The sequence below is a fragment of the Hemiscyllium ocellatum genome, chromosome 4 (genome assembly GCF_020745735.1).
Source record: "Hemiscyllium ocellatum isolate sHemOce1 chromosome 4, sHemOce1.pat.X.cur, whole genome shotgun sequence".
NCBI lineage: Eukaryota > Metazoa > Chordata > Chondrichthyes > Orectolobiformes > Hemiscylliidae > Hemiscyllium > Hemiscyllium ocellatum.
This window is the reverse complement of record NC_083404.1, coordinates 43,327,872-43,347,318: the sequence shown is the minus strand read 5'-3', so window position 1 is coordinate 43,347,318 and position 19,447 is coordinate 43,327,872. Positions and strand designations below refer to the sequence as shown.

Below are 19,447 nucleotides of genomic sequence, written 5' to 3'. Positions count from 1 at the left end.
AAGGTGCTTGAGTAACAGTGAGCTAAATGGGGATGGTGTGAGGAACCACAAGCTGAACATCACAAATATAATAAAGAACTGTAATAACATCACTGGTTTGTTCTATTTGAGACTATTTAGCTCAAGGGGAGGGGAGAGTTTAAATTAACTCAGCAGGGGTTTGTGATGCAGTAGAGAATATTATAATGTAATACCAGATTGCTGGGGGAGGCAGGTAACTCTAAAGTTGAGAATTGAAAGTTAACAGGTGAAGAGAGTGTGGGATATGGTAAATTAATGTTACTTCTGCAACTCTCAATTATAATTTCTGATACAAGGTGAATGAACTCACATCAGTGTGTAATTGTTTCAGCCAGGAGCTGAGTCAACAAGAATGGAAACTATGTGGAGGAAATGCATAATTGTTTTCTTTTGTATTAGCTAAAAATGTATGCAAGAAAGAAACGGGACTGTAAGACAATGGTAGAAATACAGGCCACTAGATAAGATGCTGTGAAGACAGGCCTGTATAAACAGTAGGTATAAACATCTGTTTCCCACTTTTACAGAAACACAGGAACAACCCCCAATTAAAGTGTCTTAGTGATAAAATGCTGTGAAGGGCAGCACAGATGGAGGGAGTAAATAATGGTAAGGCAAGGATGTGCCCACAGCAGGATGAGGGCAAATGGCCTTGAGAACAGGAATGAGCATTTTTTTCACAGACAAGACCGGGTAAGACACGAGATAAACAGGAGTAATGGGTACCGGTCTTAGGGAAGTGGAGGATGTAAACGGGGGGGGAAACAATGAAATAAGAAAAAAATATGCAGGAACCAAATTATATAAATATCGAGTATTTGTTGAATTCAGTGTGTTTTGTTCCTGCCTTGTGGACATCACACCCACTTGCAAGTGTGAAATAAAGGGCACTACTGATTCAGATCTTGTCTCGGACTGAAATTATTGCAGTGAGTGAGCTTTGTTTCTCACAAGAGGGACAAGGGAGAGACTAATGACGTCCACATTTAGTTTACTGTGCATGTGTGTGAATGTGTATAGTCAGAGTCATAGCATGGAAATACACCCTTTGGCCCAACTTGTCCAAGCCAATCAGATAGAACTAAATTGATCTAGTCCCATTTACCAGCATTTGGCCCATATCCCTTTTAATTATGTAGCCATCCATATGTGGAAATAAGACCAACAAGTTATAAGCACAGGGTATAATGTGTGATCATTATGTTGTGACAAAAACAGAGACCTAGTCCAAGGAAAGGCAGCTTTGTGTGTTAAATATTCCTGGTTATAAAAACACAGAAAAGGGAAAAAAAAACGAGGAAGGTTGGAGATTTTGGTTAATTAACTTATTGCCATACTGAAGAAAGAGAATGTTTAAAAATTCAGAAACAGCACTGATTTGGCTTGAACCAAGGATTAAGAGTGTGCAGTTCCACTGCTTGGTGCAATCTATAGACCACCAGAGAGTGGGAAGGATGTGGAGGAGCTAATTTGTAAGAATTTACAGAGAGGAGTACACGCCATAGTTATAATAGGGTATATTAAAGAATAACCTGTCTCGAGACTGCGATAGTGATAGTATAAGGAAGAGTGAGAGGCTAGTGTTCTTAGATTATGCTCGAGGAATTTCCGACAGCAGCATATTTCAAACAAAAAAAGAAGCACTGTTGACTTGGTTCTTGGAAATGAACCAAGTAGATCAAGTGACAGTGGGGAAACAGGGACAATTTCAGGGACAGTGATCATTGCATCATAAGATTTGGATGACAGCAGAAAATGAATTAGTCAATCCAGAGTAAGAACGATCAAATAGTGGACAGCCAATCCAACGGGGCAAGAAAGGTTGGACTGGAACTATAAGTTGGCAGGAAAAACAATAGCTAAATAATGGGTTATCTTCAAAGAGGTATGTTCCCTCCCAAGGGAAAGGTGGGATAATCAAATTCAGAGTTCCCTGATGAAAAAGGGGACAGAAATTAAATTAAAGAAGAAAAAGGATGCTGATGACAGGTGTCAGGTCATAAATACCATTGAAAACCAAGTTGAACCCAAAAGTTCAGAGGGGAAGTGAAAAAAACAAGTAAAAAAAAACGATTATGCAAAACACTGGCAGCTAATATAAAGGGAAATCCCAAATTCTTCTGTAAGTGCATCAACAGTAAAGATTGGTTAAAGAAAGAGTGGGGCTGTTTAGAGACCAGAAACTAGTTGAGACATGGAAGCAATAGGCATGGCTGAGTTGTTAAATGCAGATGTTGTCAAGGCTGTGGTAACAGAGAAGAAAAGTCAGTCCCTATAAGGATTTAAAATTGATAAGGATGAGGCATTGAACAGGTTTAGTTAGATAAATCAGTACTTAAAGACGACAAGGTGCTTGGACTGGATGGGATGCAGCAAGGATATTAAAGGAAATGAGTGGAAAGTACAGACACACTGTCAGTCATCTTTCAATCCTCCCTAGACTTGGGAGTAGTGCTAGAGAACTGAGGAATTACAAACGTTACACCTTTGCTCAAAAAAGGTTATAAAGATAAACATAACAATTGCAGTTTAACTCATTATTGGGAAAACTCCTCAAAACAATTATGACGGATAAAATAAAGTCACATAGAAAAATGTGGGTTTATTCAGAAGAGTCAGAATTGATTTGTTAAAGGGAAATCGTGTTTAGCAAACTTGCTAGTACTTTTTAACCCCTAAAAAAGAAGGCTGCTGAAGACAAGGCCATTGGTGCAAAGGGCTTTCAAAAGGCATTTGATACAATCCCACACAACAGGCTTGTGAGGAAAGTTATAGGTCATAGAATAAAAGGGACAGCAGCAAGGTGGATCTAGAATTGTCTCAGATGGGAAAGAGTAATAAGTCATAACTTTTTAGGTTAGAGTAAGGTTTGTAGAGGATTTTCGTCCAGGGGTCAGTATGGGAAACTCTGTTTCTTTTTTGAGATATTTAACAGGTCTAGGTCTTGGTGTACATGGAACAACTTCAAAGTTTGCAGACAACACAAGACGTGGAAGAATTGTAAACTCTGAGGACAGTGAAGAACTTCAAAAATGTTTTGATACATTGGAGTGAGTGGATAGGTGGAAGATGAATTTTAATGCTGAAAAGTATAAGATAACAAACATGAACATGAAGAAGCAGATAATAAAGGGTACTATATACTAAAGGATGTGCAGGAGCAGAGAGAAGACTTGGGTGCATAATTAATTAAAGCAGGCATGAGATGTAGAAAGAGCTCTTTTAAGAAAGCATATAATCTTCTAAGTCTTATAAATAGGAAGGGGGACAATATTCTTCATATGTGCAGCCACTTGAAGGTCTGCACATATCAGTTGACTCCAAATCTAGCCTCATTCTTGATGAAGGGCTTTTGCCCGAAACATTGACTGTCCTGCTCTTCGGATGTTGCCTGACCTGCTCTGCTTTTCCAGCCCCACACTCTTGACACTAATCTCCGGCATCTGCCGTCCTCACTTTCACTAGGTTAATCCAAATTTAGAAGGTACTACTGCACATGACCTTGGCAGGAAAAATCAGACAGAATCTATAGAGAGAGGCATAACAGCATGGAGGCTGTTTGGAACATACGTGGGACACTGATTATACCTCAGCTGGAATACAGTTCTGGGTGCCATACTTTAGGAAAGATGTGCATGTTTTGGACAAAGTGCTAAAACGGTTTATGGGCATTGCTCCAGGCATGGGAAATCTCAGCTATTAGGATAGGTTAGCAAAATTGGGGATGCTTTCCTTGTAGAAGAGAGGGTTGAGGGGGGGCTAGAGAAGATTGGATTTGATTGATGGTTCTGAAATCATGAGGGGTCTGAATAGAGTACATGGGAGAAATTATTCTCACTCATAAAATAATCAAGAACCAAACGACACAAGTACACTGTGGTTTGCAAAAGAAGCAGCATGATACCAATGGTGTGATTTACATGTTTAAATTTAACTATTCTTATTCTTAAGTTTGGATTTGTGAATTTGAGTTAGTAACCTGTGGGTTTTCTATGTGTCTTAAGTTAATAATTAACTTGTAAATATTTCTTTAGCCATGGTGAGTTACTTTAAAATACTTTTTGAGGTCTGCCTTTAGAGTGGATGGATTTATGTACACCACAAATGGATTGCGTGTTTCATCTTAGATCGTTTTGTGACTCAGCAAGGTTTGCTGGAGACTTTTCAAAATATTTTTTAAGCTTAAGGGATACACTAACAACTTAGAAAGGGAGCCTTTTAGTTTCAGTTTTACTTTTGTGTTTTTGGGCAATCCTGTGAAGTCCTTGGCAGGGGATTGGCAGTATTGGATATATTTAAGGGAAAATATATAGTAACCTAGGTTACCTTAAGAGTGATGACTTAGTGTTAGACCCATGCCAGAAGTGTTAGGATTAAATCGTAAAGAGGTTACGAAGGCTGAGAACATTTAAGGTCAGGTTTATGACAGTTCCCGGGAAAAACAGTCTGCAGTTCCATTCTCAAAGTTAAAGTCACCAAGTGGACTAAACCTACCAAGCTGTTAGATAAAGGAACCCTGCTGGTATGTGTATTGTATTACGGGTGTTTTGGGTACAAAATCTGTTTTGTTTCTTTTCAACTCATAAAGTAATGTTTTGGGATTAACTGGAGTATACATGTACTGTGTGTTTAAAATTTGGAATTATAATTATGTAATTTGGTTTATTCCATTTAATCTTCATTTCTTGTTAATAAACTTTTATTTTATTATTAAATTAGAATGTGCAGCATTGAGTGCTTAGGTTTCAGTGAGAGACCACTTTGTTAAACCAAAATGATGAATAAAAAAAAAACTTTCAAACCAGGTTTCTGTCTGGGATCTAACTGGTCTAGAAATAACATCAGCTGGATCATAATGCTAATGACAACTCACACATACAGCGTATTGAGTCTTTAGGTTTAGAGAAAAGTACAGCACAGAACTGGCCATTTTATCTATGAGTCTGCACCAGTTGTTCCAAAGATCAATCCATTTTGTCTCATTCCCCTCCATTTCACTTCATTTTTGTTTCCCTCCACATACTTATTCAATTCCTTTTGACGTCTTTCTCCTCTAATTTAGGATGAAATAGGATAAGATCCTTTGAGACAAGTACATAATGAAAGTATGCTATTCCAATCCTAAACATAAATGTGGATGTATATATATTCCAACTTCTCAAAAAAAAATTGACTGAGCAATTTTTGAGATTTGTAGCTCAGGTTGAGGTTCTGGATGTAAGTTTGCTCGCTGAGCTGGAAGTATCCCAGGATGATTCAGTCAAATAATTACACAAAAATTAACACCAAGCTATGTAAAATGATATTCAGAGCAGGGTTGGTAATTATTTTCCTCTTTGTACAAGATGGGGGTGGATAGGGGATGAAAGGCTTCAGATCTTCCTCCTCAGTATCATTTTTCCTCCCTCCCCTTCCTTAGGTGCAGCTGCAGAAACATCCATTTGGCCAAACTGGTCTTTCTGACCTTCACCACCTATGCAATTCTTCTGCAAAACTACTTATTAGCATATCATATTGTTTCTTTCTCCCTTGTGTTTTACCTAACTTCCCTTAAATGTATCTATACTGTTATTTCAACTACACCTGTGACAGCAAATTTCATATGCTCACCACCTCTATGAATTTCTGGTTTTGGATTTCCCACGATTAGAAACATCTTCTGTATGCCTGGCCTCACAAACCCTTGAAGAGGTGGATGCAATCTGTCATTAATGGGCATCGTGTGCTAACTTCACCAGTGATGCAAGTAAATGAGTGAGGTTGTCAGTTAAAGAATGGGTGGTACAGGAAAGGGTGGAGAAAATGGAACAAGTGGTGAGAGTGTTATATAACAGGAAGGTGTTTTGAGGTTGTGAACAGCAGTCGCTTTATGTCAAAGTAGTTACATTCTCATTTTTTATAACATGATTAAAAGATAATTTGATTACAGTGCATCAAATGCTGGCATCAATCTAGTCTATTGGATAACAAGCAATTTTGAACTTAAGTGGAAGTTCCAATTTAAAAGTCAATTACAAATGTTGACATATTGTGGATGAGTGGTTCGGGCTGCCCAGTACTGCTGGAACAAGTCACAGCTTTCTTGCATAAGGGGCAAATCCAAAAATGGAGTATTGTTTGCTTTATTTGACATCCCTTTAGACAGGAGGATTCTAACTTTAGAGCCACACCTCAGCTAACAAATAATGTACCTGCGTCTGAGCCTAATTTACTCATCTAATTCTCACTTTCCCAAACAATACATCATCCATGCTGATCCATTAACTGCCAATCTCATCTCACTGTAATGCACCAGTGGGACAAAGGGAATAAAGATTAAAGCTCTAATTGTATGGACCTGAGAAACAACTTCTTGTAAAAATAGCAAACTTTAATCATGTCAAAAATTATCTGCTGTTTTATTGCCAACTCTGTACAATAACAAATTTTTTTAAAAAAGCACAATGTCTCGATATGCACATCTTAATCACTCTGTACAATATTAAATCTTAATTTCATAGTATTCTGATTAAAAGAGTAATCAATATAAAATATCGCTAAAAGTTAGGTACTAATATATAATTTGGATTTAACTGAAAGGTTATTTAACAATGATTATATGCTGTTCCATCTGTCAGAGAGTTTGCTGAATATTGCTGACGAGCCCTTGTTGCAAGCTTTTGTCTTAGCTCGCGTATTCCAGTCATTAATTCACGCTCCTTGTTTTCCAGATCAGTTCTTCCTCTGTCTAAAGACACTAAATAATAAAATATTACAGAAGGGTCAATATTCCAAAATATCATGATTTTCTTTACAGAAACACCTTTGAAAAATTATTAAAATGTACCTAAGTGCTTATATCTGCAGTGTTTCATTATTTTGCTTTTTGCTTGGCCATGGAGGGGGAGGAAACAAACAAAGGCCATTCTCCTGTTCTATCCAAGGCTACTAGCCTTTGAGTCATTATCTTCAAATTGCAAAGTTGAACTGAACAAATTAAACATGGAAAGAAAGTACATTTCTTTACTGTATTGTAGAAACAATGAAGACACCAGAAAACACTTTGGCCATAAAGTATTTTGGATTGTCTTCAGGTGGACATTGTATAAATGCAAGTCTTTGTGCTAGGATGTGACAGATATTATGAAATATAGTTAAATGCAGCAAATTCAGGGCTGAAAAATAAACAATAACGTATGAAAGAGGTCTCATTTGAGAAAATAAAGCACTTTCAGGAAAAGAAGGACAAATCTTTTATTTCTTAAGGACTCTGCTTGCAGTCAAAATGCAAGATGTCTGGTGAAACATATTAAAAGAGGGAGACATCGGCCTCATGTTAGCTAGTGGCTTTAAATGCAACCCCAAGAATGAGAATTTCAAAATCCAGGTTTTGCTTGACTGGGAACTTGTGTAGGTCAGTTAACAGAGGCGATGATGTTTGAATGGGACTTGGTGAGAGTTAGGCACCAAGAGTTTTGATAAGCTGAACTACTGCAGCGTACTCACAAGTCAGAACATGCCAAGCATTCTGTCCAAAAGAATCATACTTATAGGTCTAACCTTTCACACTGTGACTTGAGGCATGAATGTCTATTCAATAAGATCCACACTGTACAATGATGCTCATTTCAAGTTGAAGGAGCAATAGGAATGAGCATTGTGCAATAATTTGAAGTGACAGGATCACTTCTGGTTAAATAATGTTTCCTGATACATTTGTCTTTAGGAAGCATGCATTTGGTGGAATTTTAAACTAGATGCAACTTGAATGAGTAAGATTTGGAAAAGAAATAGATTAAAACTTAATTACAAAAAATAATACGTCTTGCTCAAAAATGGGGAGAAGAATATACATGGCAATTACAGGCCAGTTCATCAGAGGTGGACAATATTTTTAAAATAATAATAATCAGGGCAACAATCAGCCCTGAAAAGGCACATTAGCAACACTGAAGTCCATGGAATAAAATGGCCAGAGGCAGCACAGAGAGAAAGCTAAGGAAGAGAAAATGGAGTTGTGGACCTAGGACTTTTTCAGTGAAGTTCTTTAAGGTTCAGTACTAGGACCACTATTGATTTTAATATTAACGACTTGGCAGTCTAGGGTACAATTTTCAAATTTGCAAATGACACAAAGTGTAAGCAAACAATGAAGAAGATAGTGACAGACTTCAAAAGGACAAACAAGCTGGTGAAATAGGTGGACATGAAATTCAAGAGAAAAAAGTAGTATGATGTAAATTTTGGAGAGAACAACGAGGAACTAAGGAGAAGAGAGATCATGCTATACACATGCACATATCTTTGCTAGTATGCCTGTCACCTTCAAAGTACTTGAGAATTTTGGCTTAGTAAACATAGGCCTAGACTACGAAAACCAAGGTGGTTATTCTAAATCTACAGGAAATGTTGTTTGGATCTAGTTTAGGTAGTATGTCAGATTCTGGATGTCACATTTTAGGAAGGCTGTGAAGATTTATGAGAATTGTTTTGGAAATATGGGATCACGGTTATGTGAACACACTGGAAAAGCTGGGATTGTTCTCCTTGGAACAAAAAAGACAGAGTGGAGATGTGATAAAAATATTTAAATCACAGTGTTTAGATGGTGTAAATAAAGAGAGACCATTTCTGATGGCTGAAGGGTCAATAACCAGAGGGCACAGATTGAAGGTAATTGACAAAAAATATCTACAGGTAACCTGAGGAAAAACATTTTGTACAACAAGTAGTTAGGATTAAGTAGAAACAAACTTAGTCAAAAAGGGAACTGAATAAGTACTTGAAGGATAAAACTTACAAGAACATAGGGAAAGAGCATAGGAATGGGACTAAGCAGATTGTCTTCAAATGACTCAATGGACCACACGGCCGCCTCCTGTGCAGTATTATTCAATGACTCAGTGATGTGAAAAAATGACTAATTTACCAACTCACATTGAACAGAGGAGTTCAAGGACATGTCGTTTAAACAAACACTGCCAGGAATTTGTTCTCCACTGCCTTGGAACAGATCCCTTTTTTGCTTTGTTGGACATCCAGTTCTTGTGTCAGAAAGCCTCTCTAGGGAAGGGAAAAAAAAATCACAAACTCAAATAGTATTGGACCAGAGCTCAATTTAGAAGTTTTATTCCAGTACTTTCTTATGGAATACTTCAGAATCAACCGAAAACAGTAACAGCTGAAATAATTGCATAGAGGCTGGTATTCATGAGAAGCAAGAATGTTACTCAGTAATTACAATGTAAAGTGTTGAAAAACACAATAAATCAAAAGTTATGTGGATTCTGGAAATCCATAATGTGAACACAAAAAACTGAAAAAAAAAATTAGATCTGGCAGCATCTATGGAGGAAGCAGAGTTACCTTTTCAAGCCAATGACCTTTAATTAGAATCATTCAGAATAAGAAAGCCCCTTTTTGTTTCTCAATAGTTTCTGTAAATTATTTAACCACTATTTTTCCACCTCTTGTCCCTGTCCACCAAGACACACCTGATTCGAGGCATAGTCAGATCTATATTGGCTTCTACGGGTGTGAATAAGCAGTTAATTAGAATTCCAGAGAACAGGTATGATGAACTGCGTGGCCTCCTTCAGTGTGTTATGATTCAAACTCAGGGAACCTCTCTTTTTTTTTACATAGTTGTTCTGGCATGGAAGAGTCCAGCAGAGCACACAAAACTTATTAAATGAAGGTAAAATACACAACAGCGTATTACTTTAATATTGGCAATTGTTTTCTCAAAAGACTCATTTTCCATTTGAATTTGTTTAGCTTAACTATGCAACAAAAACAAAAACCTTCCTGATTTTGTTTTGGATTCAGGAAATATACAGGATTCACAATCAGCTGATCACATTTGCATTTTAGAAGCAATGACTGTCAATCCAACGTGTAATGTTTCTTCAAAGATCTGAGTAATCAACACCCAAATAGTTGAGGTAGCTTTGTATAGTGCCTTATACCTTATATTCTTTCTTGATTTTTGAAGTGTTTACTGACACTTTTGTGAAAATAGCCTATCTGAATTTCTGACACTCGTCTGTTATTCTTTTCAGCCCTGTAAGAAAGGGCTTTACATCAGGCATGCTGCAGACTCACATCTGAACATTAGCCATCCTTGGTGAAGCCAAGGAGCCATCCATGCATTTCCAGCCTTTTGCTGACTGACATCCCATTGAAAAATGGTTTGGATGCTTACCAGATAAATAGTTGCACTGATCTGCATCAGGTTCCATTGCTTGGCTAGTTTCATCTGATAACAGCGAGGGTATGGGAGCATCAGCAGCTGCTTTCTCTTGACATAGTTTTAGCTGAGCATGTCTTTCGACAACCTCATCCCACTGCACAAAAAAATGAAGAGAAGGGAATGAAATGAAACAGACCTTAGAGTCATACAGAAATTAAATTGAAATTCCCTCCCTAACCAAATACCCCACTCCCATAAATGATTGACAAATGTTTCCCTGCGATTTCTCTACAATTCAAAGCAACTGACTCTTGGCTTATTATGGAAACTGAATCTGCTTAAAGTGCTGAAATATTCCATACCTGGCTAATTTTGTGCCCATTTCCATATACCAGGTGCCTTTTCATGCTCAGAATGTCCCAATGTGCTTAAGGTATTGGATTATTCTCATGATAATCATTTAAAGGTCAACAATGCTATGTTAGTGATGTATCGGTTAGCTAACAATAGCCAATTTCAAGATTAAACTTTGCTCTTTGAAAATAAGAATGGCATGTGCAGTTAATGATTACTTGAATGAATACTTCAAAATCAATTTAAAAACTGTAATAAAAGGCTGGCCCCCCATTACATGTCACCCTTTATTTACTTGTGCCCAGGCTGCAGCCAGCCAGCTCATAGTCAATTGCTTGGAACGAGGAGGTTCTAAATCCCCAATCTTCCAGATTGGGTCAGTTTAATAACCCCAATCAAGGATCTCATAGTCAGTGCACACCCCATTTGTTAGTGAGAAGTTGATCGTTTTAACTCTGGGAAAACATGACTTACTAATGCTTTTAGGCAACATTCATAAAACTGCCTGCCACACTAGGGCACTCAATTTGTGGTTCTGATATCTCTCCAGTAAATGCAGATTTTGAAAGTACAAGTACAAGCAAGTTATAAATCACTGGTTTAACCTCAGCCAGAGATTATGGCCCGTACTCTGCATCAAGACCATGAAATTGTGATGATTTGGATTCACTTCCTGAAAGGGTATTGCTCTGGAAGTAGAATGAAAACCAACTTTCTAAAGGAATTGGACCGATATTTGAAGGGGAGACAAGTGTAGGGCTGTGGGAACAAACAGAGGAGTACGCCTAATTTGACAGCTTTCAGAATTGGCATAGGTATGAGGGTTGGACGGCTTTCTTCTGTCATGCAAATTGGATGATTCTATAAAGTGGCATGCAGTTAACAAATTCTGAAACTGGATATTACTCTGCTGTTATTGTTGCACAAAAAGTTTAAATATCCAATAACTGAGGCCTACATTTGCACACACTAACCCAGGAGTGTTTACTAATTTCTGCTGGGGACCAGTTACTAGTGTCAGATTTGGCATACAATTCCAAGAACATTCATCACTTAGCTCATTGTAATGTTGTGATCTTTACACATCCATATCACAAAATATACAATAGTTGGAAATTAGACAAAAAAGCAAATATCCATAAAGGATCACTGGAAAAATATATCAGCCCAATCTACAATATAAATACCTAGCATGAACTTAATCAGATAGTGTAAGTTCTTCCTCACCTGCCTTAACTAATATGATCTAACATTCTGAAACGTTAGAAGCTATCAGATAATTAGGTCTGTGATTCCTTTGATGGAAGGCCTTTCTCGTTATCAGTTAAAATGAAGGGGTGGAGTAGCGTGACACATGTATATTAAAGCATTACTGAACAGAAAGCCAATTTCACAAAAATGTTTCACGTTATTCACCTTTTTGCCTTCAATTTCCTTCATCGCTTGCAACAATTTGATCTCCCTTTCTCTATTTTCATTTGCAAGTCCTGCTAACTCTGCTTGGCATTTTTCCTGATTCAAATTGTAGACTCTTTGCTTCTCCAGCATCTGTGCTTGCCAGCCCAGATTGGTTGACAATTGATCACTTTCAGCTGACTCTTCATCATTCTAATCAGAAATGTAACACATTTATCATTGTAAGGAAGAGTTTACATTCTCTATGATTTCTTAAACTAAGTACCAGTACAAAGTAGAAAAGATTTTCAAAGCATTCACTAGAAGTACAGTTAGTGAAGAAATATTTTACAGGAAAATATGAAGGTCATATTAATTGTAGTTGTTACAGTAGCAATACTAAGTTAGAACATGGTGTTTGTCATAATTTTTGTTTAACTTAAATTTAGTGACAAAACAAAACGCACATGCTTGCATTAGTTGTATTTCATCTGGGAGATATAATAAACTGAATTGTTAAAAATCTTTCATCCCTGCCCAACTTTTCCTCATTAAAAAAAAGTTTAAGACTAATATCAAAGAACACAATTTCTGACAGAAAGTTTTGACTAGATTTTGATCATTTAATTTACTCATGTAGGTAAAGTAGAAGAAGGATGTGGAGGCTGATTACCAGCACAGTAGACCGCAATCCCAGCTATACCTGCAAGGTTGTAATCACCTTTTGAGATCTTGCTAGGGTAAGTCAACCCTACAAAGTGACAGGGTTTTACAGGCACTGACAATGTGTGAGATTGCTGGCTCTGGAAAGATTTTATAGTTGCAAGTTAAGCTGATTATTGTGTGTTCTTTTACGTAATGACATAGCATTTAAATGACAATTATCTTAGGTAAGTACTGTGATTTGCCACAAAGTACTTTTCTGCTCATCAGCCATGTCAGATATTTATTGTGTGCAGACTCCATTGCAGAACTTATCAAAAGATAATGTGGTTCCATCATGTGCAACTTTTGATCTTGAAAACTGTGCACCAGATTACAGCATGTGCTGAGAGGTTGATTAATAGGATTGGGAGACCGCCTGAAAAGTAATATCAAAACATCAAATGCACACACTGTACCTTACAATCCAGAACATCAGTACATTGGTCCATTTCCAGCAACCTCTTAAACTTCTGTTCTTCAACGTCTGCCTTAATCCAATTGGTGTTCAAGTGTCCTTTCACATCTCGCGTCACAGCCTCCTGCTCCTTGGCAAGTTGCTACAATTATATTTTCATGACAGTGGCATAGTTATTTTTTAAAAATAATCTGAAAAGAGCTAACTGACCTGTGGATGTATAGACACCATAATAACATGAGAACATAAATAATATTTTCAAAAATTGAGTGATGATTGCTCGACCTTATTTTTTGTTTTAAAGAGAGTTGCCTCAAGGACAAACAAAGTTTACAGTACAGAGACTGAATTATTTCACAAGTCTGTAATTAAACTTATCCAAGTTCGGAGTTGAGGAAATTTTTAAATATATATTAATGCCATTTGAGCCAACTAGGTTAACTTAAAGCCTTTTCTTGCAAAATCCCGAATACAGGATGAATATTTACGATTGATATGTTCATATTTTTAGGAAGGATAGATTGTAGTAGATATGAATATTGCATACTTGCTCAAGTATTTTTTTCTGTATCTCTAGTTCCATGTTTCTGACTTCAACGTCCTGAATCAAAGCAGCAGTTTCCTTGCTTCGGAGAGTGACCTTAAACCGAAAGAGACTTTTTTTTTACTTCAATAAAGCATTTGATCATCAGCAAAGCACTAAAGCAGCGTTAAGTTTGGTTGGAAGGAGAGGAAAAGATCAAGCTTGAGATTCCCCATATGATGAGTTTCTGACCTCAGCCATGTCATGGCAATTGTCCTCCATAGTGAGAAGAGGAAAACATGAGTAGAATACAGATTGCTGTTACTTACTGCTGGAAACAGGTTAATAAATCTTAACCCTAAATGAACCTGATAACTGGTATGGGTTGAAAATGATACAAGATGTTTGACTGAAGAAAATTTGTTTTGTATTTTACAGGAAACATTGCAATAAAACATTGCTCTTTGTGGAAAATCACTGTTTAATATTATATTTAGATGGGAAAATGACAAATAAAAACAATTGCTTGTATTCATAAAATACTTTTCATGTAATAAAGCATCTGAAAATACTTCACAGGAATATTATATTTTTTAAAATGAGCTACCTAAAGGTATATTAGAACAAGCAGCCGAAAACTTGTGCAAGGTGGTACATTTTAAGGAACATCTTAAAGGAGGAAAGTGAGGTAGAGAGATAATAAAGTTTATAAGACCTAAGGGTCTTAGCAACTGTAGGCAGTGTCATCAATATTATTGCAATAAAAATCAAGTCAGAATTAGAAGAATACATATTTTGGAGGGTTGTGGAATGGTGAAGGTTGCAGATAGTAAGGATTAACGCCATAGATAAATTTGAAAACAAGAATGAAAATTGAACATATTTGTAACTGTAAAAATTTGTAACTGTATTTGTAGCTGGAATCTTGTAGTAAAATCAGGACAAGTTGATCCATTGGGTTCAAATTTTGATCAGCCAAGTCAACTAATCTTTATACATGTAATCAAGCCCACAGAACCTGCAACAAAAAGATAGCAACAGCTACTCTTGGGTTGCTCATAACTTTGTTCATAGCTGGTCACAGAATGGCAAAACCTAGTAACCTCTTCAGGAATGTGTGGAATGGAGTCCAAAAATGGAGTGAATAGCATGTTGGAAATCAAAACTTTATAGATAAACCAGAAAAATATACAGAAGGTCAAATTTCTCACACAAATTAAGAAACTGATAAGAATTTTATAAAGTAATGTTTAATCTCACAGACCTTCCTGTCTATTTCATCATCAAGTCTCCTTAATTCAGATTTCTGTTGGTCTTGCTGATGTTTCAGGAAACGCCTTTGTGCTGCATCCAAGATTTGAAGTTCTTTTATCTTCAGTTCACGTTTCACAGCAGCAAGTCTTTATGGAAAGGAATGTAATATTTAATGAAGAAATGTTGGCGGGGTTGCGGCACTTTGCAATAGATTAATATTCAGAATTGCATTCAAAATGTACACATAGGTTACTTACCATTCATTACTAAATCATCAATTTAGTTTCACCAAAGAGCTTAACCTCATTCTTATTGAAATGAATAGAGATATTAGTAACATCAAGAGTCCATTTTGCTGATTCAATTAACAGCTCCAGATCAGTGGGCAGCATTCCCATTTCCAAGCAGGAGTAGTGTGGGTTCTTATACAATTCTAGAGACTTAAGTTCAAATAATAGACAGTGCAATACTGAAAGAGGGCTGCACTAGCAGAGGTGCTGCCTTTCAGAAAGACGTTAAACCTTTCTGCCCTTTCAGGTACATATAAAAGATCTTATTCTACTATTTAATGAAAGAAGTTACACGACACAAGATTATAGTCCAACAGGTTTATTTAAAATTATAAGCTTTTGGAGTACTGCTCTCTCATCAGGCGAAATTCAAAAGCTTGTAATTTTTAAATAAGTCTGTTGGATTATAACTTGTTGTCGTGTGACTTCTGACTTTTATCTATCCCAGTTCAACACTGGCACCCCCACATGAAGACTATTCAAAGAAGGGGAGTGCTCCCTGGTATCCTATTCTACATTTAACTCCTAGTGATATTTTTATTTGATTATTATTATCAGTTGTGAGACTTTGCTGTGGAATACATTGGCTAACACATTTCCTACATTACACTCCAAAGGTACTTAATTGGCTGTAAACATATTGGGAACTTATTAAATTGTGAAAGACTGATGTTCCTTCTTTTAACATTTTTTAAAAAGGTTCATTTAACAGAATGTAAGAAATCAAATGATCACAGATTTGCTTAGTTCATTAATTTAACTATGTTTGAAATAAGGCACCAACATCTGAGGAAAGAACGTTGCATCACTGAATTGATGTGACTGCATGAAATTTAAAAGTCTTTCTTCAAATGCTGCTCTACTTGGCAGCAAATGTTTTTCATGGACTCTGGTTAATGTCCATGAATGTCTGACTTGAAGGTCCCTCAACGAAAGCTGGGACTCCAGAAGAAACCCAGAAAAGTAACAGCAACTATTAAAAAAAAACAACACCAATGTTGGGAAAGAAAAACAACAAGGAGCTCGAAAGGAAAATATAACTTGGGAAAAACTAATTTGCAAATACTGCGCAGTAATCCAGACAAATGACAAAATCTGTCCAATGGTCCTATGTGCATTGCCATAAGTAATGCTCAGCTCAGTGTTATGGTCAATACACCATGGTCAAATTGTTTCAAACACTCAAATTCTAGGGTCTCAAGTAAAGATTGCCCATTTGGACAACAATAGGTTGCTTGCTGCACCGGTAAAACCATATGCCAGCATAAGTCATTGCCTCAGAGATGGAAAGAGGAGAAGGATGTTAAGAAATATATCTTCATTGCATGTAAGAATGACAGCAGCTTAATTGCTTCTGATGCTTTTTCTTGGTATGTTCAGATCACATGAACATAAGAAGCATCAAAGAGAAGTTATCTAGAGACTAAAAAAAATCTGATCAGCTTGTACAAGTTTGATTGCAGCAAACTTACAGCCAGCCATTTCAGTAAGGGACTTAGTAATCTTTGTGATTGTGTCTTACTAACAACAATGTGCAAACTTAATTAAAATGTAGTTACAGGTGGGAGATATTCTAAACATTATGTTATGCTCTCAAACACACCCTGGATAGATAGATATGTGGTAGGACTGAACATAAGGCAAACTTGGGTTAGGTTTTCTTACATTTACTATTCTATATAACAGTATTATTGCCCAGATGTGAGAGCAACACCTTTAAAATAGCTAGAGACCTCAGTATTAAATGTGACTCTCTAGTATTAAAGTTCTCCACTTTATTCTCTTTACAGTCAGCAACCAATCAGCTGACCAGTCAACTATGTATGTAATGCAAGACAACTAAGCATATAACACAGACTATAAATCTAAAATGCCACAATAATGGACATAGTTGTTAATAAACACCTAGATATCTGTCTCAGAATACAAGTCAGTGCAGTATCTGTAGTGTGCACCAACATATAAAAAGTCACTTCAAATCATATAACATGGCTGTATTTGCAAGGGCTTGGGCTATTCTAAATTGAACCGACTGGTGCAGATTACCTCACTCTCTGTTCTACAAGTTTCTGTTCCTCTTCATGGAGAATCTTTCTCCTCTGCTCCTCAGCTTCCTGGAGTAGCTGTTGTTGTCGGTACCAGGCTGCATTCTCAGCCTGCCTCTTCACACTTTCAGCTTGAAGTCCATGTGCCAACTGCCTGAGCAGACCACAGAGCAAAAATAAATTAATCTGATAAAAATGTTTTTGCTGTAAATTTGCCGTGGAACTGTATGAATTTGTATATGCACCTGTAGTTATGCTACATAAAAGAATTGATAAGAAAACACAACTCATCTCTTAACCTTCACTTTTTTTTTTACCTTTCTTTTAAATATTCCAATTCCTCATGCCAGATCCTCTCTCGTTCTTTAGTCTGATAATCAATAACAAACTTTGGATATTTGTTAAATATCGGATATTGCCCTCTAGTTAATGGTACAAAGTCATCCAACAGGCGTTTAGGGTGGATATCCTCGGGTGTGGTATCCATGAGGTGGTAGGCTTCTTTGATTACGGCACTTAGGTCCAGGTTGTTACGGTGATGGAAGAAATGCTAAGTCACATAAAAGATTGTTTTAGTTTCCAGATAATATAGAACACTTGCATCAATTTCTCTCTCCATTCCTCACTTCCATACATATCATACACAAATATTTAAACAGAATTAGAAGCGCATCAGCAGAAGAAAAAGCAATACTTTATATAAAATCATGATAGGGCTTTAGGATCATAAATATTGAGATACAGATCTCTTCCTTTCTGCTTTTGATACAGATTACAGACTTCAACAAAGTTGAAACAGTTTCATGTCTCATTATGACTTCTCTTTCAATTTCCCCTCTCAGAATAGCTCTGGGTATGCACTCTTGGTATCAAATAGATAATTGCTGGTTCTGTTTTGTACCTACACATGACTTATTGTCAACTGCTGCTATTTCTGGATTCCATTGGCAATGCTAAAATGAAATATGAATTGTGTGTGCATAATGATAAACTAGATTCATTTCTGGGTGAAGGGTCTGCATTCCAAAACTGACACCTGCACTTTATGAGAAGAGATCAAGTATAAAATGCTCTGGAATTTAGAAGACTCAGAGACAATGAATCTTCTGGATTTTGGTAGGTGTATTTAGCACTTTAAGTGCATAGCTTTTTTTCTTGCACAGCAACTTAAAAAGAGTCATTTTGTCCTTGGTTTATGCAGGATTAAGTTGCTGCTCAGCTTGAGTGGAACACTAATAAGAAGTATTCTGTCTGCAATTACAAAAAGGTTTGAAATGGTGTTGTTGAGAGGCTGATCCCTGGGCTGGAGAGTATATAACTGGAGGGCAGGAGCAGGGGTTAGCCATTTAGGCTGATGTGGAGAAATGTCTTCCCTGCTCTTACTTTTATTTTGATGTTCTTATTTAATATGATGGAATGCTGCAGAACTACTTAATATGCTCTTAAGATCTCAAGTCATCCGTCTCCTTCCAGATCAATAGTTTCTCTCATTGAGAAGGACAAGGACAGAAGAACTATGGGAATACTTTCATATTTCCTGACTTTGAAGTATATCAGTATTTCTTCACGATCACTTGGTTAAAATACTGGCACTTCCTCCGTTACAGCACTGTGGGTGTACTTAACCATCATGGAGTGCAGCATTTCATCATCTACTCAAAGGCATTAGGAATGTGCAATAAATGCTGCTGAATAGTTTTCTCACTATCTTGGTCAATATTTATCCCTCGAGCAAAATGACAAAAAAATTATGTGTTTGTTATCACATTGCTGTTTCTGGGAACTATCTATGCACACATTAGTTGCCGTGTTTCTTACATTAAAACAGTGACTACACTTCAAAGAAAAACTACATCATTAAATACACAAGTGCAATGAGACATCCTGTTTTTCTGAAAGGTGCTAAATAAGTTGAGGATTTGCTTTGTTCATTATTTTCACATCTGCAGCTGTCATACTTTGTCACTTGACAACTTGGACTCTTGGGCTATTAAGATCTTGGACAGATCATTTCTCCCTTTTTTAAGTTTCTGATCCTATGTGCTGCAAGACAGGTGTCTCCCCAGATAATGAGAGAAAAATCTGAGCATTGCTATCTGGTATTTGGGTAAGAATTATATTGACAGTGAATTTAGACTTTTTTCGAATGCCTACAATGTGGAAACAGGCCCTTCGGGCCAACAAGTCCACACCAACCCTCCGAAGAGTAACCCACCCAGATCCATTCCCCTACATTTACCCCTAACTAATGCACCTAACCTACACATCCCTGAA

General features: G+C 36.8%; 1 protein-coding gene across 7 annotated transcripts in view; it reads right to left on the bottom strand.

The window, feature by feature from the left end:
- Positions 1–6,400: 6,400 nt before the first annotated feature.
- Positions 6,401–19,447, bottom strand: part of tbc1d31 (TBC1 domain family, member 31) — a 43,965-nt gene continuing 30,918 nt past the window's right edge. For 6 of the 7 annotated variants that reach the window (XM_060823041.1, XM_060823044.1, XM_060823046.1 and 3 more), the window contains 9 exons: positions 17,491–17,723; positions 17,175–17,327; positions 14,849–14,984; positions 13,609–13,701; positions 13,063–13,203; positions 11,963–12,154; positions 10,205–10,346; positions 8,938–9,063; positions 6,401–6,757 (listed from right to left, as the gene is read on the bottom strand). In XM_060823041.1, coding sequence (XP_060679024.1) covers positions 6,606–6,757; positions 8,938–9,063; positions 10,205–10,346; positions 11,963–12,154; positions 13,063–13,203; positions 13,609–13,701; positions 14,849–14,984; positions 17,175–17,327; positions 17,491–17,723 — 1,368 coding nt within the window. In that variant the 3' untranslated portion in view covers positions 6,401–6,605. The remainder of the gene's footprint in view (positions 6,758–8,937; positions 9,064–10,204; positions 10,347–11,962; positions 12,155–13,062; positions 13,204–13,608; positions 13,702–14,848; positions 14,985–17,174; positions 17,328–17,490; positions 17,724–19,447) is intronic. The other variant, XM_060823045.1, reaches the window with a different exon arrangement.